At 37.1% G+C, this 27,305-nt stretch overlaps 1 protein-coding gene across 4 annotated transcripts in view; it reads left to right on the top strand.

The window, feature by feature from the left end:
• The window catches only part of LOC132139859 (neuronal PAS domain-containing protein 2-like), a 64,317-nt gene that overhangs the window by 15,131 nt on the left and 21,881 nt on the right, over positions 1-27,305 (top strand). For 3 of the 4 annotated variants that reach the window (XM_059548514.1, XM_059548515.1, XM_059548512.1), the window contains exons 2-3: positions 25,484-25,800; positions 25,943-25,999. In XM_059548514.1, the coding sequence (XP_059404497.1) occupies positions 25,727-25,800; positions 25,943-25,999 (131 nt within the window). In that variant the 5' untranslated portion in view covers positions 25,484-25,726. Of the gene's footprint in view, positions 1-16,765; positions 17,007-25,483; positions 25,801-25,942; positions 26,000-27,305 lie in introns of those variants that run through there. The other variant, XM_059548513.1, reaches the window with a different exon arrangement.

The following is a 27,305-nucleotide window of genomic DNA, read 5'->3' as shown; positions in this document are numbered from 1 at the left end:
TTATTTTATCAAAAACCAGTGAAATATTATTACAATTAAAATACTGTTTTCTATGGCAAAGTAGAATTTTTAGCAGTGATGCAGTTTTTAGTGTCACATGATCCTTCAGAAATCATTTTAATTAGCTGATTTGGTGCCCAAATAACATTTCTTCTTCTTATCAATTATGCCTAATATTTTTGTGTGAATTTGAGGAATATAAAGTTCAAAAGAACAGCGTTTATTTGAAATAGATGCCTTTGGTAATATTCTAGATGTCTTAACTGTCATGTTTTATAAATTTAATGCACCCTTACTTTCTGATTAAAAGTATTAATTATTATTAATATTTTTTTTTTTACTGACCCTAAATTTTGAATGGTAGTGTACAGTATGGTTATATTTCTCCCTTGATTCGTCCTGATCTCAAACCGGACAGAGATGCCCAGTCAGAGCCCTTTGGGGATGTTAGTGGCTGTAGGTAGTGTTGAGGCAGATAAGTCTCTCTCAGTAGGGATTTAATGGCCGTAGAAGGTCTTGTGGGGCAGGAGCAGCTGAACTGTGGCGACATGATTACACTAAGCGAGTGGAAGTATGCTGCACATGACTGTAGAGAAAATGTCCGGTATTCATGTCTCTCTCTGTAACCTTCTAATGGTGACATATGCAAATGTTCAGTGCACGATTATACAGACTTCATTCTCTGCTCCAACGACCCCCCCCCCATCGCTCCCCTCTTCTTTAAGTGCTCTCTTTCTGTTTCTCTTTCCCTCTAGGTCTCTTTCTTTTTATGCAATTTGCCTATTTGTGCATGAATAAGGGACATAATCATTTTACCTCTGCTTTTTTTCTACGTTTGTCTCTCTTCTTTAAGTAGAAGTGTGTGTGTGTGTGTGTGTGTGTGGGTTTGTTTGAGCACGCTGCCTCAGAAATACATTTGGCAAACCTTTATATAAAGTATTGTCTTATAAGAAATCATCAAAATGATGCAGTGTAAGACCGACTGGAGGCATACAGGAAGTCTTAAAGGGGTCATATCATGAGAACTTAAATGTTCCTTGATGTTGTAAGATAAAATTGCTTTATGAACTTCATCTTTCTAAGTTCTTCCTTAGACCAAAAAGAACATTTAATAAAATTAAGCTTACTAAAAATGACTTTTTTCAGGGTAATAGAAATGATGAATGATGTAATGAAAACTAAAAAAAAAAAAACTTTAATAGAATTATAAGTGGAAAAATGTGATGATAAAAGCATGACCCCTTAAAACAGACTGATCTCCAGCTGTGATTAAGTGCTGTATCTGATTACACTTGCTAAAGCACTTACTACAGTCAACTGAAAATCTGCATGTGTGAGTGTGCATGTAATGCATGGATGAGTGTTTCAGGTTAAGACCTCTTTTAACCATGAATATTCACCTCTTGGGCTTGAGTGGGGTCTTGTTTCTGTGTAAGCATGAGTGTTTATTTATCCAGGTTTTTAGGTTAGTCTTATTCTTAGCACTGCTTGGAACATCAGTGTCTGTTCAGGTTAAATCTATTCCTGTCTAGGCTTAATTTCGTTAGTGTTTGACGGGTGCTGGTTGCGTAGCATTTCAGCTTTTTTTGTGTTAACTTTTATAGCTGACTCATGAATATTTAGCACCATCATAAATGTGCCCTTAAGCAAAACAATGAAGATTCTATTTTTTAATTTATCTATTCTCATTTACATTAATCTCATGCAGTGTTGTAGATTCATTAAAAATCAGTTAGAACTTACTATATATTTAGGGCAGTTATCGCAATAATAATAAATAAATGTATAATTCTTTAAAAAAATATTTGATGTTAATTAAATGATGTAGGAAATTTATCTCCATTTGCACTTTCTTGAATAAATGTGTTCAAAAGTTTGGGATCCTAACATTTCTTAACATATAGCCTAAGACAACTGTTTATTTTTATTTTAATAGGGATGCATAATTAATTGAAATAAAACTGAAATCACAGCGTGGCTTTTTGTGATTATCAAATCACAAAGGCTGTGATTTAATTAAACTTATGGACTGTGTGTTTTAGATTGAAGTGTGGCACTGTGTACATTTACAGGCTCAAGCTAGGAATTTAATCCATTTATGTATTAAACACTGGAGGAAGAGAAAAGTGTGAAATAATAACAAAAATATGTGTATTATTTGGTTTGTTTAATGGCATTTATTTGTTTGATGTATAACCATATGCTGTGTCTCATCATTTGCTATCATTAATTATCATGCAATTTTTAATGTAACGAAAATGGAAGGAACACTTCTTAATAAAATATCTAATTTTTTGGACTGAAATATTATTTATGAATACAGTAGGTTGTTATAATGGTTTATTGTGGATATAATCATTGTATGTGTGTATATATATATATATATATATATGTTCCACAAGATGTATAATTTGTCATATAAATCATAGTCAGGAAACATGACATTTTTAAGGGAATGGCAATTTATCTTGATCGAAAATAATCTCATTAAAATGTATCTGATCTACTATTTTTATTATTATTATTATTATTTTACACCCATTTCAATAAGTTGAAATGACTACTTTTTTTTTAAAGAGAGAGTTTTGGAAGACTAATGGTGTACATGTCTTTCAACTGGTCATTACATGTCAAAAGATGCAGCTGAGCAGGCTGAAATAAGGCTGAGACACAAAACATTGATTTGAGCAGAATAGCATCTGGCATCTACACATTGTAGGGCCTGAAGATGTTCTGCTGTACTCATTGTGTGTGCCATAAGTGCTTTGACTGACCTGAGAAACATTATCACCGTGAATATTTAAGCGGTTAATGTTTCATGCATTCAGAATTGTTTATACTCTTAAAGAGTTGGATTCTCATGCTAAGCATAGACAAAGTTTAAAAAAACATGTATGAAAGAGTATTTATGTGCCAAAAATCTTACTTCCGGGTTTTTACAAGTTTCAGACAAATTTTTTTTCCGATCGTGGCACTTAATGACGTATACGAGTGTGGAACTCCTTATATGGGCATTTCTCCTGGAAGATGTGCCTGCGCACACATTGACAAGATAGAGGGCGAAAGCGAGATCACACCCATCACGCTTCATTAGGTGGCAGCGCTGCATGGGACTTGCTCTGGAAGAATGTCTCCAATCCAAAGAAGTGTGTTTTTGGTTGTAAGGAAAAGATAACTTTGTTCAGTTTTCTAAAGAACCCAGCGTAATGTAAACAGTGGATACAGTTTGTTTTTCTGGGGCAGAAATGCAGTTTCACAAGTGTGTTTGTTAATGAAAGTTTTATAAACAAAGCCCAGTTCTATGCTGGATTTGCACATTGTTTAATACTGAAAGATAGAGCGGTCCCGGCTATAAAAGATTCCAGCAACATATGAAATAAAGCAATAATCAGATAACAAGAAGGATGGGGTTGAGACAAACGACATAAAAGCACATGGCACATAAAAACAAACAAAACAAAAGCCATGTACTCACAAAGATCTAAAACACAAGCACATGGCCATGGCCAGCAAAACAAGTAAAAGCCATGTGCTTGATAAAAAAACAAAAAAAAAACAAGACATGAACAGGCAGCTAATGAGAACACTCATAAGCCACGTTTTCACACAAAACATGACAACATGAAAGTACGCAGCCAGTGAAAAACACAAGCTACGTTTTTATAAGACAAAACAAAACATGAAAGCACACAACCGATTAATACAGGTGCATCTCAATAAATTAGAAAGTCATGGAAAGTGAATTTCTTTCAGTAATTAAACTTCCCCATGATTGTGCTTTTACTACACAGTCATTGGAAAGACTGCTGATCTGACAGTTGTCCAGAAGACAATCATTGATACCCAGGGGCACTGCACAAGATCCCAGGGCCCTATGCATATGCAGTCCTAATGGGGCCCCCCCACCCCTTGAAAATATATATTCCAGACTTTTCAAGGGCCCTCTCTTCCTTTGGGGTCCTGGTAATCAGTACTGGTTTTACCCCCAGTCCGACGCCCCTGTTGATACCCTTCACGAGGAGGGTGAGCCACAAACATTAATTGCCAAAAAATTGCAAAGAAAAAGATGCACAACCAACCGAGAGAACCGCAGCCTTATGAGGATTGTCAAGCAAAATCGATTCAAGAATTTGAGTGAACTTGACAAGGAATGGACTGAGGCTGGGGTCAAGGCATCAACAGCCACCACACACAGATGTGTGAAGGAATTTGCTGAACCACAGACAACGTCAGAGGCGTCTTACCTGGTCTAAGGAGAAGAAGAACTGGACTGTTGCCCAGTGGTCCAAAGTCCTCTTTTCAGATGAGATCAAGTTTTGTATTTCATTTGGAAACCAAGGTCCTAGAGTCTGGAGGAAGGGTGGCCAATCTCATAGCCCAAGTTGCTTCAAGTCCAGTGTCAAGTTTTCACAGTCTGTGATGATTTGGGGAGCAATGTCATCTGCTGGTGTTGGTCCATTATGTTTTTTGAAAACCAAAGTCACTGCACCCGTTTACCAAGAAATTTTGGAGCACTTCAAGCTTCTCTCTGCTGACAAGCTTTTTGAAAATGCTGATTTCATTTTCCAGCAGGATTTGGTACCTGCCCACATTGCCAAAAGCACCAAAAGTTGGTTAAATGACCATTGTGTTGGTGTGCTTGACTGGCCAGCAAACTCACCAGACCTTAAAGGGATAGTTCACTTTCAAATTAAATTTTGATATGTTTTAGCTTTCCTCAAGGGCATCCAAGATGTAGGTGTCTTTGTTTCCGCAGTAGTTTCCATTTTGATATTTTTTAGTTCAAACCATTCTTGTCTGTGAATCATATAATGGAGGTCTATGGTCACCACCTCAAAGAGCATGCACAGAGAAGTCCAAATTAAACAATTCCCCATCGTAAGTACACATTGATAACCTAAGACACGAAACGAGCGGTTTCTGTAAGAAAACAAACAGTATTTATATTGTTTTTACCTCTTGTACACAACCACGTCCAACTGATCTGAGGCTGCTCGCGCTTCCTGGCTTAGTCTGTGCAAGCGCGGAAAGTGCCGGAAGTGATCTCTCGTGCATATACGTCACTCATTGTTTACACAGAGATTTCGGAAGTGTTACCTTTCACTGTGAATCTCTAAACATATTTAGACGTACTCATAAATCGCAATGGAAGACGATTTCGATATATCAACAGACAACATTGAATTTTTTTCACAACCATATTTATTTGAACCAGAATACACAGATCAAGAACTCAGAGTGATGGAGGAATATCCGCTGCAGCAGCACGTCTTCAAGCCTCAGAGAGACCGAGATCTCTTCAAAATTGGTGGTGTTCTTGTAGCAAGTGTTGTGAGATGCCAACAGAAGTGATGATGGGGAATTATTTAATTTGGACTTCTCTGTGCATGCTCTTTGAGGTGGTGACCATAGACCTCCATTATTTGAGTCACAGACCAGAACAGTTTGACCTAAAAATATCAAAATGGAAACCACTGCGGAAACAAAGACACCTACATCTTGGATGCCCTTGAGGTAAGCTAAAACATACCAAAATTTAATTTGAAAGTGAACTATCCCTTTAACCTATTATCAAGCGAAAGATTAAAACAAGAGACCGAAAAATGCAGATGAGCTGAAGGCCACTGTCAAAGAAACCTGGGCTTTCATGCCACCTCAGCAGTGCCACAAACTGATCACCTCTATGCCACGCCGAATTGAGGTAGTAATTAAAGCAAAAGGAGCCCCTACCAAGTATTGAGTACATATACAGTAAATGAACATACTTTCCAGAAGGCCAACAGTTCACTAAAAATGTTTTTTTTATTTCTCTTATGAAGCATTCTAATTTGTTGAATTGGTGGGTTTTTGTTAAGTGTGAGCAAAAATCATCACAATTAAAAGAACCAAAGACTTAAACTACTGCAGTGTGTGTGCATTAAATTTATTTAACACACAAGTTTCACAATTTGAGATTAATTACTGAAATGAACTTTTCATTGTAATTTATTGAGATGCACCTGTACATGAACCATGTGCTACACTGAACACCACAACACATGCGGACACAAGAGCATATGGCACAAGCAAACTCGAAACCGCAATGCTCCAAACACCATGCTCCAACATGAAACTAGGAAACAGGGAATGCATGAAAACAACACAATACAGGAGTGTCAAATTTCCAAGCTAGGTGACCAAATAATGGCTATTGTTAGCAATTGGTTAATAATTTAATTTAATTTGCCACTGTTTGAGTTAAACACTAACTATGATTTTAACAGATATTTCAATTGCTTTTACTGATTTTATATACTGCACTGCACTGCACTGCACTGCACTCCATCTACTGTCTGCTACTCTTGCCTCTTTCAAAATCAAATCCCCGTGGACAACCAGCTACCCTGCCTGGCTGCGTGCAGCACTCACATCGCCGCTAGGGATACCCATCCCTTTTGCATCATTTACATTGGTCTTAAACACGCTCATCAACCCATCAATTTCCCAGAGAACTGTAGCCATTCCTTGGTGCTCCTGTGTCGGAAGCTCAAGGTGGCCACTACTGAGAGTGTCAACTTGGGATTGTCTGACTCAAATGGAAAAAAATGGTCAACCCGGTGTGCATCCAGGGGACTCTTGTGGTGCTGCCTCTCTGTGCTGTCCCAATTAATGCTACCCGTTCCCCTTTGAGGATATTTTGTTGACTGATCCTCATTTCATCGACAAGCCATCCGGCTCTGGGGACAAGGATGATGCAGATCTTCTCGACAACTTGGATGACAAGGAGGCCATCCTGTCATCTGTAGCCCCTCAGGCTAATGCTCCCGCTGCCTTGCCCCTGTCAGTTCTCCTCAAGTTTTGTGAGTGAGCGGCCACTCGCCTCAATGGCTAGTGCTTCAGAATGCATTGGACCAAGAAAGGGACGTGTATGAAGGGAAACTCCTTGGACCCCTTCCCAGCCCTAGAAAGCAGCTTCTTCCCGCCCTCCCGACATGTGCTAAACATATAAAGCACAACTGGGGAGATCCGCTCGATCTCAAACACAGTCTTGTGGGTCTTGAGGTTAAGGATATGGAGAATCTCAGTATGGGTGACCCCCTGCCATCGAGCCCTATATCGCCAGACACCTTAACTTCTCTCAAGGCAGGTTGCTCACTCACCCCACCCAAGCCTGTTCTACCCAACAAGATGGATTGTTTCACTGCGTCCAGGAGGAGTCCTCAACATCTCTTCCCTGCTATTCACTTATCAGGCTGAACTCCTAGTCAACATGGGACAACAACTGGAGAAAGGGTCACCATCACCCTGATCTCTGTAAGGAGATAGTCACGGTGAATGACCTCGTTCGCCGTAATGCCTGTCAGGCTGTCCAAGCATGCGGGAGCTCTATGGCTCTCTCGATGATTGGAAAGCATGCACTGCAGCTTAATCTTTCTGGTCTCTCTGACAGCGAGAAGTGGCACATTGCTGGAGCTCCGGTCGAGCCTGGTTCTTAGGTTCTGCTGTTGCGCTAATGCAGCAGAGCTTTGACTGTAAGATAAAGGAGGCTGAACCTTTCAAATTTTGTCTTCCTGTGCGGCCTCCTAACACCCTGCTACAGGACGCCATTCCCATAATGCAGACAGGTCTCATAGACCCGGCAGCAAGCCACCGGTGCAGCAGAGTAAGCCCCTACCTGCTAAACCGTGTGGGAAAATGTCCTTCGCCTCAGCCCAAAAAAAACCCAAACCCCACTCTCTCTAACTTTAAACACAAGTTTGAGTTCAAGTTCATGTGCAGCCAGCCCTCTGGATACCAATTCTCCCCCTCCCATTACCCTGTTCAAAAAACTGAGCTTATCTGTCGGCAGAGTCATTCAGAGTTGGCACATGCTTCACTGCTCCCTATGTTCCCCTGTGTGCGTTTCCCCATTCCACACTGGAACATGGTGAGAAAATGTGCACAAGAACGGTCACCACACAACTCCCTTCACTCATCAATTTCAATAAAGGCTTCGACCCAAATGTTGCCCAATACACAATAAAATCCCAAAAAATAAAATAAGATAATATTTTTATCAACTTCTGAGTGAATGTGTGCAGTCTCACTCCTGCCCAGAATGTGATATTTCTAGGTCTGGGGCTGAATTCCATAATGAAGTGTGCACCTGTTGCAAGAGTGCATTCACTCTTTCATGAATTGCCTCTCTCAATTCAGGGAGGGAGCGAGGGTACATTATCACACGTCTCAGACTACAGGGTCTTATGGCTTTGGCTGTCATGTCCTGCCCTGAGCCTTCTGAGAATGAGGACATTCATGAAGTGGGTTTTATCTCTTCATCTTAGCCCATTACGCAATCTCTGTCACTCTATGCACCGCAAAGCTGCACCACTGGAGAAATACAGAGCTGTGTAAATTAAGTTGCGGAAAGTGTTAATGACAGACGTGTCCTTAACAGGATGGGATAGTGGGTCTGTTGTGGGAGAGGTTCGGTCAGGTGGTCGTTGATCTCTTCGCTTTGCGTGAAAACGGCCATTGTCTTATGTTCTTCTCTCTATTGGATAAGGATGCCCCCCTCGCCATGGAGGCACTGGCCTGCCCATGGCCCAATGTGCTGCTCTATGAATTTCCTCCTCTCTGCCTGTTAACTCCTACTGTTGTCAGGGTGAAAGAACAGAACCTGCCTCTGATTGTTATAGCACCCAGATAGCCCAAATCTCCATCGCTGACAGAGATAATCCATATTCTGTATGCCTAGCCATGGTCCCTCCCATTATGGACAAACCTCCTGTCTCAAGCAAATGGGGAAATCTGGCCCATGAAAGGGCAAACTTAAACACATTGTGGCATATGTTGTTCCTACTGTTCAGAATTCTGCTTCTACATGCTTCCTTTATGATTGCAAGTGGTGTGTTTGAGTAGTGATACGAGGGGCGCCAGCTGAGCTGATATCAGATCAGTGCTCAGTCCCTGATATTTAGATTTTTTTGCAAGACCTTATCGATAGTGGGAAATCCTTCTCCACTATTAATATCTACTTAGCGGCTATTTCTGCATGTCATGTTTGGTTTGACGGCACTACAGTGGGGGATCACCACTTTATTTATAGATTTATGTAGGGTACTAGAAGAGTATTTCCAGAATGTGACCTCTCCATGGTGCTTGAAACCTTGTCTCAGCAGCCTTTTTAGCCCCTGGAAGATAACTCCTTTTAAGCTTCTCTCTTTCAAGACAGCTCTGCTCCTGGCCTTGGCATCAGCTAAACATGTCAGTGACTTGCACTGACTCTCTGTTCATCCCTCGTGCACTTAATTCTCTCTCAGTGGATAAGATAAGGTCTTTCTCATGCCTAACCCGGCCTTTATTCCAAAATGGTTCCCAATGTTCACTTGCGAGATGCTTGAGCTTTCTGCTTTTCACTCTCCTCCATTCTCTTCTGTGGAGGATCAGAGGCTAAATGCTTTGTCCTGTTTGTGCTCTGCTGGTTTACATTGACAGGACCAAGCATGGGGAATCCCATTTCTAAGTAACACCTCTCTCATTGCACTTCCCTTAAGCCGGGCATACACTGTGCGATTTCGGTAAGGTACCAACTTACACTGTACGAGTAGATTGCATGAGATGTAAAGCCAAAGCTCACGATTATTATGCGCTCACTGTACGGTCCGATCGTCGAGTTGCGATTTGACTGCTCACACTATACGTGGGGAATCAACACATCGGATCCCTCAGAACCTGGATGTTTGTGCCTGTTTTAGAATAAACATGCTTTCCCGGGATAAACCATAGAGGGATAAACTTACTGCTTTGGTGATATGCGCAATTCTGTGTGCTGAAACGTAATAAAAAAAAATTAAAACTACGATGACACGTCGAAAAGGCTGAAATGTTGCTGCCATAACTCCACAAGTTTTCCCTCCATCACTTCAGTCCACACTAAACGCTGTGTCAACATGGTTTTGTTTATGGTTTCGCGCATGCGCAGTGAGGGAGACGCGGAAAATCGGATCATATCCCTGCTTCAATAGTGCGATACCTCACGAGAGGCAATCAAAATTTCTGACATGTCAGAAATCCATCCGACCAACCGATTTCCAGTCGGGAGAGGTTAATCGCCTCTCGTTTCCCCTTGTACACTGCACGACAAACGACGCACGACAATGCTGAAAATAGGCCCGACCCGAAAAAGAGTCGCACGAGTCCGAATTCGTATCAAAATCAGATGAAAATCGCACAGTGTATGTCTGGCCTTAGGTGAATCTCTCCACTCTATATTTCAGAGAATTCGGGGTTAATGCATATATAATTTAAATATAGTATGGGATAGTTGGTTAATAATAAAGATATACTTCTCTGATCTGTTTCTTTTTGCTTGTCTGTTTCATTGTAAAAATAATACAAGCCTGAAGGCGTTTAATTACTTGTTTATCATATAGTGAAAATGCTGTGCTACAAAGTTAAGAGAACACTGAAGTAAAGAGTCGTTGCTATGAAAATGATACACCGTCGAGTATAGCAGCACTGGTGTAAACTGGCAGGTAATAAATTGGATGCGAACAATGCAACACGTTGCATCAAAGCACACAGAAACCATTATAATCACTCATTGTATCATTGAAAGCGTGCTAAAAGTAAATGGACGCTACATTCTGTTCTGTTCGATTCGCACACACGTTTGTGCTACTGAAAATCTAGTTTCTAGGAAAATCGATATGGAAAGTTTAACAAAAGTTATTATTTGGCTTTGGAAATTTTGTAGCAGGTGAGAGATTTACTCGGATTGTAGAGGGTTGTAACTGTGCCAGCTGAAATAATCAGTATTTACAATCTCTCTGTGTTGTTCGCTCAGTTTACCTCTCTCTCCCTCACTCACTGTCTCCCCCTCTCTTTCTCTTTGTGTTTCACAGGACTTTGAGGATTGTTTGAGTGGTTAATATTAATGACATCTAATGAAAGTTTTGAATATACAAGTAAATTATTTATGCTGTTGGTATACACAGAAGAGATTGATGGTTCTTTAATTATAAGCTAATGAGAGGAAACCACAACAGTCATTACACTAAAAACATCAGATCGTTAGCCAAAAGGCCTTTTAAATACAAAATATAGGTTTGATAAATTAATGCAGCCTTTATCATATCAAATATTAAGATGGTTTGGTAGGTTATTAAATGGACGATTCGAAAGAGCAGTGTTTGCTGCTTCGGATGCGGAACAGGTGGAAAGATTATAAAAGTCAAACCGCAAAAACCCTGTCTGCAACTTCACTGACTGCCTGAACCGTAGCTGCAAGTGTCTTACCAACGCTGAAATGCATCATGGGACCCGTAGATCTGAAGTGGCCCTAGAGTCAAGCAATCTAATCAGTTTATGTTTCAGTCTGTCCCCTGGCAAAATTATACAATGAGTTAAAATATGTTATCTGTGTGTGTGTGTGTTTTGTAAGTGTGTTTACAGGCGGGTCTAAAATTCCATATTAAAAAACTAAAGTGTTTTCCATTTTAATTTGGTAATAAACAGTGTTTTAGAATTTTCTGTACTTACAGAAAAGTGATATAAAATGAAGAAATGTTTAAGATCAAGGTCACTAATCAAATAATCAGAATTTTGACACTGTTAATGCAAACTTTTAATAACCAAATACATACAAAAAGACATTCTGAAAAGAATGTACATCTAAAAAAACTAATTCTGTCAAATTGTTATTGTTGATATATAATTTGTAACAATTCTGTAATAAAAAAATTCTCAGGCTCACTGTATGTGTGTATGTTCCTGTTGGAAATGAATGCATGTACTTGTGCGACAAATCTTTTAGTCAAAATGTTCTCAGTTTTTTTTATTGAGCTCTCACACACTGTAAGAAAGAAAAGAACTAGAAAAAAAGAAAAGGTACTGGTAATTTTCCTTTAACCCTAAAACACAACACAATACAATGCGTAATTGATAATACTTTAAAACACCTGTGAAAAATTTCATGGACACACAGTATACATTACAATGGGCCCTGTTTTTACAGACTTCATGGAGATGTCACTCTGTTTGTTTGAATCTGTTACGAAATAATTCATTCAATATGTGTATATGCATGCATGTATACATTTTAAACTTGTATTTTTAAGTAATTACATTAACCTTTATTTGAATTCATTTCCATTATACTGAGAAACAAATATGATTTTTGTAATTAAAGGTTTATTCATAAATATTTTCTGGTCAGGCTTAGGGACCTTATTAATTATAACTTGGCTATTTAATAATGGCATGAAAGGATGGAAATAAGGAGCTGGAGCCAGTGAGTTTATATTTTTTGTTTTATCCAAGTATTTAAACAAGACTACAGCCAATCAACCTCTTACTAAACCCACCCTCCCATTTTCTCTCTCTCTTTTTCTGTGTCTCTGATGTTGCCTCTATAATTAAGAGATCACTCTTCTGTTTGATATAAAGTAGCTCACTGTTAAATTAAAAACAGGCCATTTTAATTATAGTCTCTCTTCCCTTAATTAGTTTGTGTTTTTTGCTCTAACTCTGTATAATAAACCCGTCACTCTCACTCTCTCTTTTTCTTTCTGTCTCTCTTTATTCTCTTTTCCACACAAACGCAGAAAGGAAAAGGTGGAGCACTGCATCCTTTTTAATGACTCTTGATGGTAAAGTGAGAGAATGTATACTCACACACACTCATTAACAGCCTTGATCTAATATGTGATGTTTAGCTTTTTCAGTTAGCTGGGTCAGACCACATTAAGATAATTACAATTATAAAAGAACAATGTGGCTTTACTATGCAGCAAAGGACACACACAATACTGTATGTGGATAATTGCAAAACACATTGACACACAATCATAAAAGACCGGAGCCCAGAACATCTGTACTTTATGCTCAGGAATAAATAGAAAATGGATGGATAGACTGAATGATGGAGCTTTTGACGTGTGAATAAATGGAGGAAGAGAGCAGCAATTATCTCAGCTCTGAGAGTAAAATGACCTCCTGTGAAATGATCATACGGTATATTTCTGGCTGTGGGGGTTTAAACATCTACAAGACTTCTGTCCTCTGAGATTGAAGCAAACTGCTGCTTTACTCCAGCTGACCTACATAATCTTGTGTAAGGCTCAACAAAAGAAGCTGAGAGGTTAAACTTATCCTCACTCACTGAATTGAATATGAATCAAGTATTTTTGAAATCTTCTGCCTGTTAGCAATGCATATCAGTTTTATAACTGTAAGTTTTTGAATATGATATTTGAAATGTTCCATCCCTCTTTTAAATGACTCAAGACAAGATTTTGTTTATATATAGTTGATATATTTTATAGTTTTTTCATAATTGGACTTTTGCACATATGCTATAAAACCTTTTAGTATATAATATTTGTTTTTATAATTTTCACACATTAATGGTTTGGTGGTAACAATATAGCAGTAGTTTGGTGATGTTTGTCACTTATTGCCGTATTTGGGGCTTATTTGGCCCTAGTTTGGCAATAATTTGACTAAATTTTCAATTTGATTATTTGGTGTGGTAATTGTTTGTTGATAGCTTGTCTCCAATTTAATAATGGTTTGAAAATAATGTTGATAAGGTTTACATGTAATTTGATAACATTTTGCCAGTAGATTCTTTACTAAATACTTGTAGTAGTGTTTTTATATTTCATAGTATAAACATGTAAAGAAATAAAAATAAAAAAGACATGTAAATGCATGTACATTTAAAAGTTTTTAAACACGCATTCATAAAAGCAATTTTGGATGTGTTTGTCCATGTAAAGTATTTGGAGAGTTGAGTATTGTTGGTGAAATCTTTTAATTAGATAAAAGCTAGATTCTAGCCACAGCTTGAATACATGGTGTATATTAAGTAAAGAAACTGAAAGCTCCCATGAACTAGTGATTTTTATCAACTTTGTGTGAGAGAGTTATCCAAAGATCAGCAGAAACTGATCCAAACATAGATGGTTAAAGTATGAAAGATGAAATAATGTCAGTATTTCTGATGTTTCTCTGACGTTTATTAGTAAGGAAGGGATCGGTGGTATCAGGAAGCAGAGGTTTGTAATAGGTTATTAATTAACTGCTAAAATGAATCTGATTGTAAATTGTGTCAGTGCAAGACTAAACAAACCACTGCCTTAAGAATGCTACAGGACAAAAACAAGCAAAAGGACCAGCTGCATACTTATGTACTGTATAGTGTGTCTGCATATATGTCTGAAGAGAGGTGTTTGCTCCTATAAAGGGAGAATCTGATGACTAGCTTGTGAATTCCTTATGAACAAATCACTTGACCTTCTGTTGGTTTCCCACAGAAACATAGGCTGTGTGCTCACATGTACACATACACACACCCTTGACACATATCTCCTGTGCGATTCTAATGAGGAAGTTCTTGTTATTATTTCCTGAACTTCTGAATGTTGTTTGCTCATAAAAGTCACTGAGACTGACATGGGAGAATCAATTATTCTGCTGGACCGCTAATAATCCTGGAAACTCTGCTACAAAGCATTACATTCTCTCCCTCTCCCTTTTTTTCTCGCTCTCAGTTCCTCCCTCGCGCTCATGCTGGTGTTCCACTGACCCATATTCCTCTGGTAGTTCTTTAAAGCAACAGAGCCACAATCAGCTTCCAAACCAAAGTAGCACCAACATCAAAAAACCCAGTGATAAGGCAGAACACAAAAGAAATGACAGAGACAGAAAGAAAGGATTGTTGTCATTGTTTTTTTGTTCTTGTTGATCTTATTATAAACCCAGTGACTCATGGCATGATGAATCTAAAATTCCATCCATTAAGAGTTATCAAAAGATAACTGCATTACTTTTGGTTTTATAATAATTAGCAGAGTTCATAATAATTAACATCATGTTCAAGTAAAACCATTCAAATGTTAAGAATAATGCACAGCAATTACATCTATTTGGGGAGTACAGTAAAAATGCACTGAGCCGGTAAATTCACACAGCTGTTTCAGGCTCAGCTGCTCTTCTGCCCAGCGGCCATATTGGACAGAGCGTCTGATTCTGTGTTTGCCATGGCAACCGATACTGTGTCCTGCTGCAGGCTATCCAGCATCACACATTATTTCTGCTTTAACTGTTGTTACCTAATTGTATTTATGAACATTTTTTTATGTTGACAGCATGTTTTATCCTATAAAAAGTCTAGTGCTTTGTTTAATGTCACTGTAAAGTTTTAGTGTGGGAAGTGTAAGAACTTTTTTTATTAAATGCTAATTTCTGAAGAGTCAATTTATTGTATTTTAAACATCAGTAAACTGTATTATATAGTATCATTTCAGCTCCTGACACTGCAACAGACCCAGTTTCATCTTTTGCTGCATCAGTAGAATATGTGAGAAAACTACTTCTAAAATAGAGCAGGAGGTAGAGCACGTGTGCCTTAAAAAAAAATTATATATATATATATTCTGTATAATAATATAGTGCCTTGTGCTCAGTTTCTTGTGAATTTGAGCATTGCCACATATATTAAAGGGTTAGTTCACCCAAAAATGTAAATTAGCCAATAAATTACTCACCCTTGAGACATCCTAGATGTATATGACTTCCTCCTTTCAGACGAATCCAGTTGGAGTTATTAAAAATTGTATTTGTTCTCAGAAACGCAACAAAACTAGGATTTGTAAAGAAGAATATCTGAGGATTTTGATCTAACCTAATTCCTTTGCTAAAGGAAACTTTGCTTCCTTTGCTCTTGTTAACAAACATTGATTTTCACAATTGACTCACCAGCGCATGCGCAATGCAGACCTCGAATATGGATATTTTTCTTACAAAAACGCATCGATTTGCTACGGTAGGTCTTGTTCACTCCCGGGAGCCGTGTGAGACACCTTTTTTTTTTTTTTTTTTTTTTTTTTTTTTTTTTTATATGGATGGGCGCTTTTTATTTAACTTCTTTTGGACTGATGCATGCAACATCCGCTGAGTGCCATTAAACAGCTTGAAAGATTAAAGACATTTTTTAATATAACTCAGACTGGATTCTTCTGAAAGAAGAAAGACTTGATGGTGAGTAATTTATGGGCTAATTTTCATTTTTGGGTGAACTAACCCTTTAAGTCTGGACTTAATGCAGTCATCTCCAACAACCACCATGGTCACTGTTGAACTGTCACATTAATTTTATTTTTTCAGGTATTTTACATCTGTAATACTTAAATAATGTACGATATATATGTACCATATATTTTTCCCCTGCAATTGCTCTTTTGTGATTCTGTTTCTTTGTTCTACCCAGCAGAATCACTTGAACCACAGTGCGTATATACTGTATCTTTCCAGTCATGTTTAATAAGGATTTGTCCATTTCATCCCGAACTTTCAAAACTCACCACTTATTTAATACTAATTCTTATTATTAATGTTTTTATTTATTAATTAGTTAAATTCTTCATTTATTTTGATGAGCTCGAGCACCACAGAGAGTTGTATCGTCTTACAGGAAAAGGTATGTAAAATGTAAACTTAAAGCGGCTATAGTGAGGCAAATGTGCATATGCGAAAGGCGACCGTCAGCTCCACACGAACTGACAGCGGCGTGACGTTCACCAAAACAAAAGCCAAACTAGCGCATCGTCTATACAAATGGTTTTAAAAAGATTGTTGTCGACTGTTTATGTTCGAGTGCGTTCCTGACATTTGTCATTATCTTTTCTCTGGTGTGTGTGTGTGTGAGGCTGCGGGCGGTTACTGATGTCGTTGGTTGAGTATTGAGCTCCCATCTGACCTACTTTCATACTTCGCATCAGCTCAGCGCTGTTTACAGGCGCTCGTGAGCGGAGGATGTGGACCCGGTAGCGAAAGCACATTGCCAAGTCGCGTGCTCCCCTCTGACGCTTTATCATTTCTTACTGATCCTTCAGTTAGTGTGTTTTGTGCATATCCTGTCCCTTGTCCGACATCGGTCTGGCTCGTGGGTTGTTTATGGAGAAGTCGAACTCACTCCTGGCTTCAATATGAGAGGCGCGGACGAGGGCAAAAGTTAAGTGTGGACCTGTCCTTAACGCACGGTAAGATATCCCGAATTATAATGCAAATGAGAAGCACAACAATTAAAGTCTACAGAACTGTTTTAAACTCATTTAAAGATCGCTCTTTTGGTTCTTCTTCGTTTTTTCTTGGTATATGGGGAAACTAAGTGGAAATCTTAGGCTAAATCATAGAGTTGTGAATATTAAGATTGATGCGTGAGGGTCGCGAGGAATCACCGGGTTCTCTGATATTACCGCGCGCTTTTCCTCACCTTTATCTTTTTATCCCAAGCGCGGTGGATTGTGTGTGAGCTCACAACCAAACACATTCAGTCCAGTTTTGGACAATGGGATTATGGTAATGAAAGCTTATTAATATTTTGTCTTCTTATTTTGAATTCTAAAGAGCATCCTGTCTGACTTAATTACACAGTACACGTTTTTTTTTCATCATGTTGTGACTGTAGTTTCTATTCACTTGTCAGTTTAATGTCTATCTCAATAGTTTCTTTATTCAAAGTGGTTGAGAAGGGCATAAACGTACCTCGGGGAGTTCGTTTTTAACGTAAGAAAATAACTGGCTTGGTGTGTGTGTGTGTGTGTGTGTGTGTGTGCGTGCGTGCACGCACGCGCGCGCGCTTCTAGTTTCCTGGCCTTGGACTCCTTCTACTGTTTGGGCTGGGATTGCGTGTTTGGGTTCTTTTTATTGTGGTTCAGGAAATGATTTGGACTGCAAGTAACACTTTAAGGGTGGCTCCCGCATAACGTGCTCATTGACTTTTTTTAAAATCGCGATTTTAAGTTAAATTTACATGAATGTATAAAGCATTTAGGCTGAATTAATTGGATTAGTCACAACGTCTTCAAATAGACAAAAGTCGCGTTTTGTCTGAGGAAGTAACCATGGCAACAGTACGCTGCTTTCCATTTGTTAACATTAATGAAGTTATGACATTAATGTTATTATTTAGCACTTCATTACAAGTATACATTACATATTGTTAATGTACTTTATTATGCATGTGGTTTTTTATCTTCATATCTATTTAGAATAGTAATAAAAGACTAAAGATTTGAAACAAAATGTTGCTTAAATAGTTAAATGTATATTAATGTGGAATATTGTAAGCTTATTTATATATATATATATATATATATATATCTCAGAACCTCAGAACCAACATTATCTGGAGTGCACAATATGTCAATTGTGATGCATGAGAGCAGAAGTGAAATAAAAGAACAGAAAGAGAGAATGCAATTTTTTTTAGGATGTTGTGTCTTTGTTTTTGGTTGTTTTAGTTAAAGGGATAGTTCACCCAAAAATGAAAATATTTCAATTTAATCACCCTCATTTTTTTCCAAACCTGTTTGACTTTTTTTTTTTCTGTGAAACAGAAGATATTTTGAGCAATCTCTCTCTCTCTCTCTCTCTCTCTCTCTCTCTCTCTCTCTCTCTCTCTCTCTCTCTCTCTCTCTCTCACTCTCACTCTGTGTGTGTGTGTGTGTATGTGTCCATGTCTGTCTATAGAATGAAAGTAAATGTTTACCAAATCTTAACAGAATTTTCCTTTTTGGGTGAACTATCCCTTTAAGTGAAGGTTGTGGGTTAAGTAGGTTTAACCCTTACCCTTCCCAAAAGTATTACAAGATATTACAAGAACTCACAAATCTGTGAGTTCTTGTAATATCACATATTGGACATTCATGTGATGGTGAAGACGTGTGAATGGTTTGAAGCTTGTGCAGTGTGTCATTTTGTATTGGAGCCTGTACCTAGGCCCCTTTGTTGATGGTGTTTGTGTGTGTTGCTGTATAGTGGGCCCCTGGTTAAAGGTGGCCTCTTGGTTTCAAGGTAATACTGTAAACAGTAAGTGATGCAATAATTCCCTCACCTCTCACATGGGAGTCAGGATGTTCATCTCCTGGAGATCACTCTTTGTTGTTCTCTCAATGTACTTATCTGTTTTCCTCTCTCTCTCCCTGGCCAGTAGCATATTGATACTAATTTCAGTTTGCATAGATATTTCTGTGTGTACTGCACACATTGCACTGAGAGTCCAATTAAACTGTTTAATAAAAGTACAGGATACTTGATCCTCATTGCTTTTTTCCTGACATTTCCTCTCTATGTTGGTGTGTTTTTGTTTGTAAGAGTGTGTGTGATTATAGAAGAATGAGGTGCACTTGAAATATTCACCTGGCTGATGAAGGCAGCATCTACAGTAAATGCAGGGACAACACAGCTGCATGAATCATCCCAACAGTTAATCAGCACTCCACAAGATCCACAGTGCTGTTGTCTGTCAGTCTTTACATGGAAAACATACATTTGTGCATTATTCTATGTATTCTTAATAATGATTAATTGTAATTAATTAATTAGTTAGTTATATACTATATATACTACTATATATTATTTATTTTTAATTTTTATGGTCAGTCCAAATGTACAGGTGCTCATGCCAGATCACACACTGTCTTTCATATTGTCAGTGAGAGTAAAGTAAATAAAGGTTTTTTTTTTTTTTTTTTTTTTTTGTAAAAATGTAGAAAGTTTAGTGTGAGGGGTGGGTTTAGGTTAAAAAGTGTATAAATATCTGTATATATAAACAATAGAAGTCTAAGTAATGTCCCCATTTAGATAGCTAAGTAAGTGTGTGTGTGTGTGTGTGTGTGTGTGTGTGTGTGTGTGTGGATCATAGAGAAGATTCTTATCAGTGAGATTTTAGATGGAGAATGGGGAAGTTCTTATGACACTGTCCTCTGTTCTCTTAGCTCAGTTTATTATTTTGTGTTGTGGTTGCTTGTAGCAGAAAATTGATGTTATATCTTTATTAACCCTGTAAAAGCCAGACATAGAAATGTATAGCCAAATTTTTTTATCTATTTATTTATTGTGAAATATTATGACAATTTAAAATAAGTTTTCTATTTGAGTATAGTCCACATTTGAAGTGGATCCATACCTTTCATCAAAAAAATGTTTGTCCTAAAAGCAAAACATTCTTGTCTTAGGACAACTTTGATGAATTTTTCTTTTTTGACCACCTTCAAATGTTGACTACTGTATTTTTAAATATGACTTATTATGGCAAAGCTGAATGTCAGCAGCCATTACTCCAGTATTTAGTGTCACATGATCCATCAGAAATCATTCTAATTTGCTGATTTGGTGCTCAGGTAAAATTTCTTCTTATTATCAATATTGAAAACAGTTGTGTTGCTTAATTTTTAAAAAAAAAATTTTTTTTTGTGGAAACTGTAATACATAATTTTTCCAGATTCTTTGATGAATGGAAAGTTTGATAGAACATTTATTTAAAAGAGCATTTATTTAAAAATTAATATTTTATAACCGTATACATGTATTTACTTGAATAATCGTTTTTTTTTTATAATTAAAAACTGACCGCAAACTCTTGAACAGTAGTCTATATCTATGTGATGCTTTTAATCTATTAACTATAATTTCCATGCTTGTTTGTATAATGGGCCTCATTCATGAAGCACAACAGAACAAATTTTTGTCAGTGTCATTCATACAACTACCGGTAAATTTGCACTCAATTCAGTATAAGAAATTTGTTTTGCTTGTGTTCTTTGAATGAGGCCATTACACACATCTCTGGGCTAACATCCACGTAACACTCCTGTAACACTGCATCAACATTGTGCTAAAGCTGTGTGTGTTTTCCTGTAGCTGCTGTAACACTCTCGAGTTATTCCACCCCTTCCGGAATACTGCAGGGCCCCTATCAGCTTCCACCACTGAGTGTGACCCTTGACCTCTTTCTGAACCTAACAGCTACTTTGACGCATTCCCATGTGTGTTTATATAGGCATGCTTTATGTGTAATCTTGTGTGTATTTATGTGTTAGTTGTGTGTGCCAGAGAATTTTGCTTTGTTATTGTCGGAGTTTGCTGCTCATTATCATTATAGAATTTATGTTCAACAGAATGTGATTATTATAAAGAAAGTGTTTACTATTTTAGGAATAATCATCATAATAGCAATCATCATTTATTGGCTGAGTAATCACCTAAAAAACTGACTAGTCAAGTATTGAGGATGACTATAATTTTTTTAAGATACTTAGTGTGCTGTTTTAGCATTAAGCCATTAAACCTTTAGGTAAAACTGCACACCCTGTCTGAAAAGTGTCTCTAAATTCATTCTCTTTAAAGCACAGGTAGCAGGCCTCATGTTTCTAGAGTTCTAGAGTTAAAACAGATTAATTTGACAAAATATATCTTGAGACCTTTGCATTCTGTGGTTTTCTGTGGTGCTCCATCCAGCTGCTCTTGAACACATCATACAATAGGCAGAATATGCTGTTTATTATTAGCAGAAAGTCTGCTGCATTAAGCATTAGCAATAGGCAGAATATGCTGTTTATTATTAGCAGAAAGTCTGCTGCATTAAGCATTAGCAATAGGCAGAATATGCTGTTTATTATTAGCAGAAAGTCTGCTGCATTAAGCATTAGCTGAGAGTTTACTACGTCCCTTCTCTTTCAACATCTTTTTCAATTTCATTTTAAATGTGAATTAAATATGAAACTGTAGTTCAAAGGCTTGAACTATTTGTCAGATAACTTTACTGTGGATTAGAAAAAACATGGACAAAACACAATGTGTGTGCGCGAGTGATCTGTGTCTGTATACAAGTGTACGTGTGTGAGAATGTGCTGCATTTATAATGTTTGTGGAGGTGCTGTATTTTAATTCTCACCAGCTGTACTAAATCTTATTACTTCTCATTTGTGCCTAGTCATCACAGTTTTGCTGAAACTATACTTAACTCATTGTAAAAATCATAAAGTAAAAACCATAAAGTATCACACACACACACTCGTTCTGCTCTGAGGCAGCCTGATGGTATGAAATATTTGTGGTACATTTTGACATATACAGTATGGCACGTTCTGGATGAAGCACCTTTATCTTACTAATTATAAGCTCAGTTTTTTTGTTTAGAAACTTTCCATTACATTTGCAAAATATATTTGGTGACCTTGTTTGCATTGCGGTTTTCTGATTTTTGTCAGTGTGATGTTTTGCACTGTTTTAAAAAGCTGTGTGTGTGTGTGTGTGTGTGTGTATGTGGGTGGGTGTGAATATAGGTCAGTCATTATCTCACAGACACAATCCTCTTCTCAGCTGAGCTGATAAGTAAAAACTGTCAGATTTCTGGAATTCACAAACCACAGTTGATGTGCCGGTAGTTTAAGCATTGGTGACAGTGCACTATAAATATTTCCTAGTCATCGTTTTTTTTTTTTTTAACTACTTTTTTTTTTTAAATGTGCCACCGTTGTTTATTCCCTAGTTGTGCTTTATTAAAAAAATGGTGCAAGGAAAGTTTTTTTTTTTATGAAGCTGTTTTCAGATCCATTGCTTCGGGAATGAATGTCTTAGATCAGGGTCAAGTGACCTTAAACCATGTTTATTACAACTAGATGTCCAGGCATCCTACTGACTAGTCAATTTTGAAAACATAGTTTTGCATTATATTTCTTCATTTATATTCTTAGTGTAGGCGGTGCTTCTTACCAAATTGACTTGCATTACTGGCAAGTGTCCAAACAAGAAGCTAAAAATACACAGAGCTTGCTAAGATAGGCCTTTAATTGCAGAGAGCCTCCTAACAAGACAAATTCATATGATAATAACTAACTTAAATGTATGACCAGTTTATGTTGTAGGAAATTCTGTCAGGAATCATTTGTGTTTTTGTTTTTTTTCTCAATCAGAAAAATGTCTTGCTTTTCTAAATCTAAATATCATTAAAACAAGAAATATTTGAGAAGCAAAATTGCTTGTCTTGAATTGACATTTTTTTTATTTATTTTTGCCTCATTGACAAGTATTTTTTTTATTTCAGCATGGTAAGAAAAAGCAATTGATATTCTTTGAAACTACAGCAATGTATGTTGTTTTGAAGATGTTTAGGTATTTTTGCAGGAAAACGAGACAAAAATACTCCATCCATCCATTCTCCAAACTGCTTATTCTGTAGTGTCGTGTGGATGCTGGAGCCTACCAAATGTACGACATCACTACTGATTAAGAAAATTATTTTTTTGTGGTGCAGTTTGAAAAGGTTTACAGTATCCCATCTTGATCGATACTTTGCGCACACACACAATTCACACACTCTCCTTTCACTCTCTCATACACTCTTTAACTACTCATCTCCCTCCCACTTTTTCCTCTTTATTATTGTCTGTTGTGTTGGATTATGAAAAGAGCTTGGCGTAAAAGATGTTACTAGGTCATGGCACTCCTTGCCGAAGCAGCATTTCCTTAGGGTTGTGTCAGTCTTGCATTAACGCTTAAGCAGGTGTCAACACCATACTTCTTATGCACAGTCAATTTCTTTATCATCGGATATTGCATCAAACATATTTAATGCAGAAACTGATAAAGTGAGTAAGCAGCACCTCCGTTTAAACTGTTTATGTCATAGTCCAAAGCAGCAGGTTTATTAACTGGACTAAGGTGGAGATCTACAGCTAATTTGTATATAACTAGATTTGAGCTAAAACCGCTATGATACACCTAAAATCTTCATTGTAAAGGTTGGCGTGAGAAACGATTGCAGGCAGTTATTGAATGAGTGTTTATCTCTAGATAATAAACCGGTTCTGTACTGCAAAAAAAGATTCCTGTGACTGTGTTCATTAAGCAAGCAAGAGGCAAGTTGTGTAAAAAAGTGATGAAAATATATCAGTTTTATCAAACATATTCCATATTTGCAATATTACATAGCATGCTGATTCTACACTTTTTCACTGTGAAAGTAGAGGAGATCGGATCAGGGAAGGTTGTAACCTTCATCTTTTTTTTATACAAACTTACATGCAGTCTTTTGGTTTAAGAAACATCTGGTACCATTAATTCACTTACAGATTACATCATGATATTAAATTTAATACAAGACTGAGTGTTACAATCAGTGTAACAGTGGTTGGGGTCAAATTGTAACAATACATTTACCCTAGTAAAATCACATTTCAAAGTAATACTTTGCTATAATATTTATTTTATATCACTGAAAATTTTGACCTTTTTTAAAATGAATCATTTTAGCTGTCAGGAATAATATGTTTGGGATGTTACTTTTCAGTTGTAATTATCTCAAATATATTTTTTAAACTAATAATAATTTCTTTTAACATAAATCTTCACAGAGTTTTCAACTGTATACTTATTTTTGACTGATTTCTGATCACGAAGCACACAGCATGTGGTATCTCTGCTGGCTTTGGTGAAGTGTAATGTATCTGGAGAGGTGCCAATGTTTTATTCATTTGACAATGAGGGAGAGAGAAAAAGAGAGCGAATGTTTAATTAATGTTGGTGATCTTTTTCCATTTTCCAGGCTTATAAGCAACTGAATATATAAAAATACAGTTTAATAAAAAAAAGAAAATCACTAATTTGAAACTTTTTTTTGATTAGTTTGCCGCTTCACGAAAAGGCAATTAACAAATGCTTTGCTTGTACGGTGCTTTCATGATTGTTTATAATTGTTAAATAAAACTTTGTGATTTGTGTCAGGCGTTAAAGATTTCAATAAAAGTGTCAGTAGTATATATAAATGAACCATGTGTATTCTTTATCCATGTAACATGCACCCAGGTCTCCTGTTTTATTTGTCAGATGAAATCCATGTGAAGTGTATAGACGGTTTCAACAGCAACAACATAAACAAACGTTACTGCGCATGCGCGCTTTTGTGGCCCTAACTTCACTTCCGGTAGACTTTCAAATAGAATCAAAAACAACAGCCAAGTCCCTTTAGAGTAGATATTTTTTTGATAACAAACAAAATATGTTTGCTGCGTAAATCAGGTGGACTTAATGAAAATGCTAATTAATTATTTGCCAGCAGTTGATGCTTTTAAGCGCGAGAAATAGAGGTTTCCCCAGTAACAGCTGTAAACAAAGCAGAGCTATGCTCACAAATGCTGCGTTATCAGGCATCTAACATGCAAGTCTTCCTTCAGAAATAGTGATATAAAAACACCTGTGCCTCGTTTTGATATTTAAACATATAAATGTAAGGAATTATTATTAGTAGTAGCAAACGTTTATTCAGCGAAGCCTTTTTGAAAATCGATCCGTTTTAAAATCGCGGCGAGTCTCCACAAATAAATAAATGTATGGGAAACACATCTCACAGCACAACCACCTGAGCCCAACTTCAGTCTACTCATCACCTTTACTTTAACTGCGTTTGTAGAAGGCACCGCAGCCAGACCGATATACACAACACAGACCGGAAGTTAAATTAGGGCCAGGCCCGTGCGCCCGATGAAACCGTGAGAGTGAGAGAGAGTAGCTGTAGTCTATAAAAAGCTTTTCATTTGAGATCACATGACCAACCCAGTACTACTTAGCATCGTCAGACACTTTCAGTTACAGAATAAATTAACCATGACTAAAAACAATCATAAATACAGCAAAAAACTGGCAACTAAAACACCCTTTTTGTTTCCCTCAACAGGTTCTGCTGTTTCCATCATTAACTAAAGCATTTAAGGACTGGCTAGCCGTAAGAACATAACCGCAGCATCTCTTGGCTGCCAATCATTAGTGGGGTAACACCAGTGGCTGGCTATCAGAGATTTGTGAGTAGTGGCTAACCACTAGCATTGGGTGGTTAGCTTGTGGTGTCGATTGAATTTCTATGGGTGTTTCGAGTGTAGAAGACACGAATGGGACACGCCAGCCTTTCCAGACGGCCTGAATGGGAGAAGGAGTGAGCATGGACAACCTTTCGGAGTTTGGAGGCCTTTGTCCGTCCACCCGGAGGGAATGGGAGTGAGTCTACACTAACATCGCAATATGTTTGCTGTTTTCGTCCGTTTATAATTCATTTGCTGTTTTATATATTTTGTGAGATTTGAATAGTGCCAAAAATTTATTTTAAATAGAAAAACAATTTTCTGTGATTTCCTCTCAGCACAGGCAGCTGTGTGGATGATTTAATGGATGAAGATGAGAAGGACAGGGCAAAAAGGTCTGTGTTTTGTTCTTTATAGTTGTAGTACACATTATTGTGCAATATGTTGAATTCTAAACCCCTACATTAGACCATAAACCTGTGAACTGTTATTGTGTCCAGAGATGATTCCGCAATCACACCTCTAAAAGCTTTTCACACTTTCACTCATTACAATAGATTTTCCTTGAGAAAAAGTGTCTAGGCTGAGATATATATATATATATATATATATATATATATATATATATATATATATATATACAACTAGGGATGGGACGATAACCGGTTTTATTGATAACCGTGATAAAATGTGCTGAAGGTTAGTAATATCATTTAAAAATGAATTATCATTAAAACCGTGGTTGATTATCGCGGTTTTAATAACTCACTATTAAATCATGTCCAGCCAGCAACAGTCTGACGTAGGGATGGGACGATAACCGGTTTTATTGATAACCGTGATAAAATGTGCTGAAGGTTAGTAATATCGTTTAAAAATGAATTATCATTAAAACAGTGTTTGATTATCGCGGTTTTAATAACTCACTATTAAATCATGTCCAGCCAGCAACAGTCTGACGCAAGCGCAGCGCACAATGTTTTTTTTGTTTTTTTTTCGAGAAGGAATGGCGAAAGTCAGTGACTTTTCTATGCTTTTCTATGCTTCTACACTTTTCATTGTAAGGAAGGAAATGCCACAGAATTTAATCTTTCTTTAAATTAAGTGCATAGAGTTGCTTGTTTTATTAGTTGTTTGTTGATTATTAAATATAAAACTTGCTGAAATGTTTTGTGTGAGCATCAACTATTTTTGAACACTTTCATCTCGTTTCAACAAAACCGTGATAATATTGATAATCCTGATAATTTTAGTCACTATAATCGTGATATTAAATTTTCATACCGTCCCATCCCTATATACAACCCGAATTCCGGAAAAGTTGGGACGTTTTTTAAATTTTAATAAAATGAAAACTAAAGGAATTTCAAATCACATGAGCCAATATTTTATTCACAATAGAACATAGATAACGTAGCAAATGTTTAAACTGAGAAATTTTACACTTTTATCCACTTAATTAGCTCATTTAAAATTTAATGCCTGCTACAGGTCTCAAAAAGGTTGGCACGGGGGCAACAAATGGCTAAAAAAGCAAGCAGTTTTGAAAAGATTCAGCTGGGAGAACATCTAGTGATTAATTAAGTTAATTGATATCAGGTCTGTAACATGATTAGCTATAAAAGCTTTGTCTTAGAGAAGCAGAGTCTCTCAGAAGTAAAGATGGGCAGAGGCTCTCCAATCTGTGAAAGACTGCGTAAA

The sequence above is a fragment of the Carassius carassius genome, chromosome 4, assembly GCF_963082965.1.
Source record: "Carassius carassius chromosome 4, fCarCar2.1, whole genome shotgun sequence".
NCBI classification, from domain to species: Eukaryota; Metazoa; Chordata; class Actinopteri; order Cypriniformes; family Cyprinidae; genus Carassius; species Carassius carassius.
This window is presented reverse-complemented; position numbering and strand designations above follow the sequence as displayed.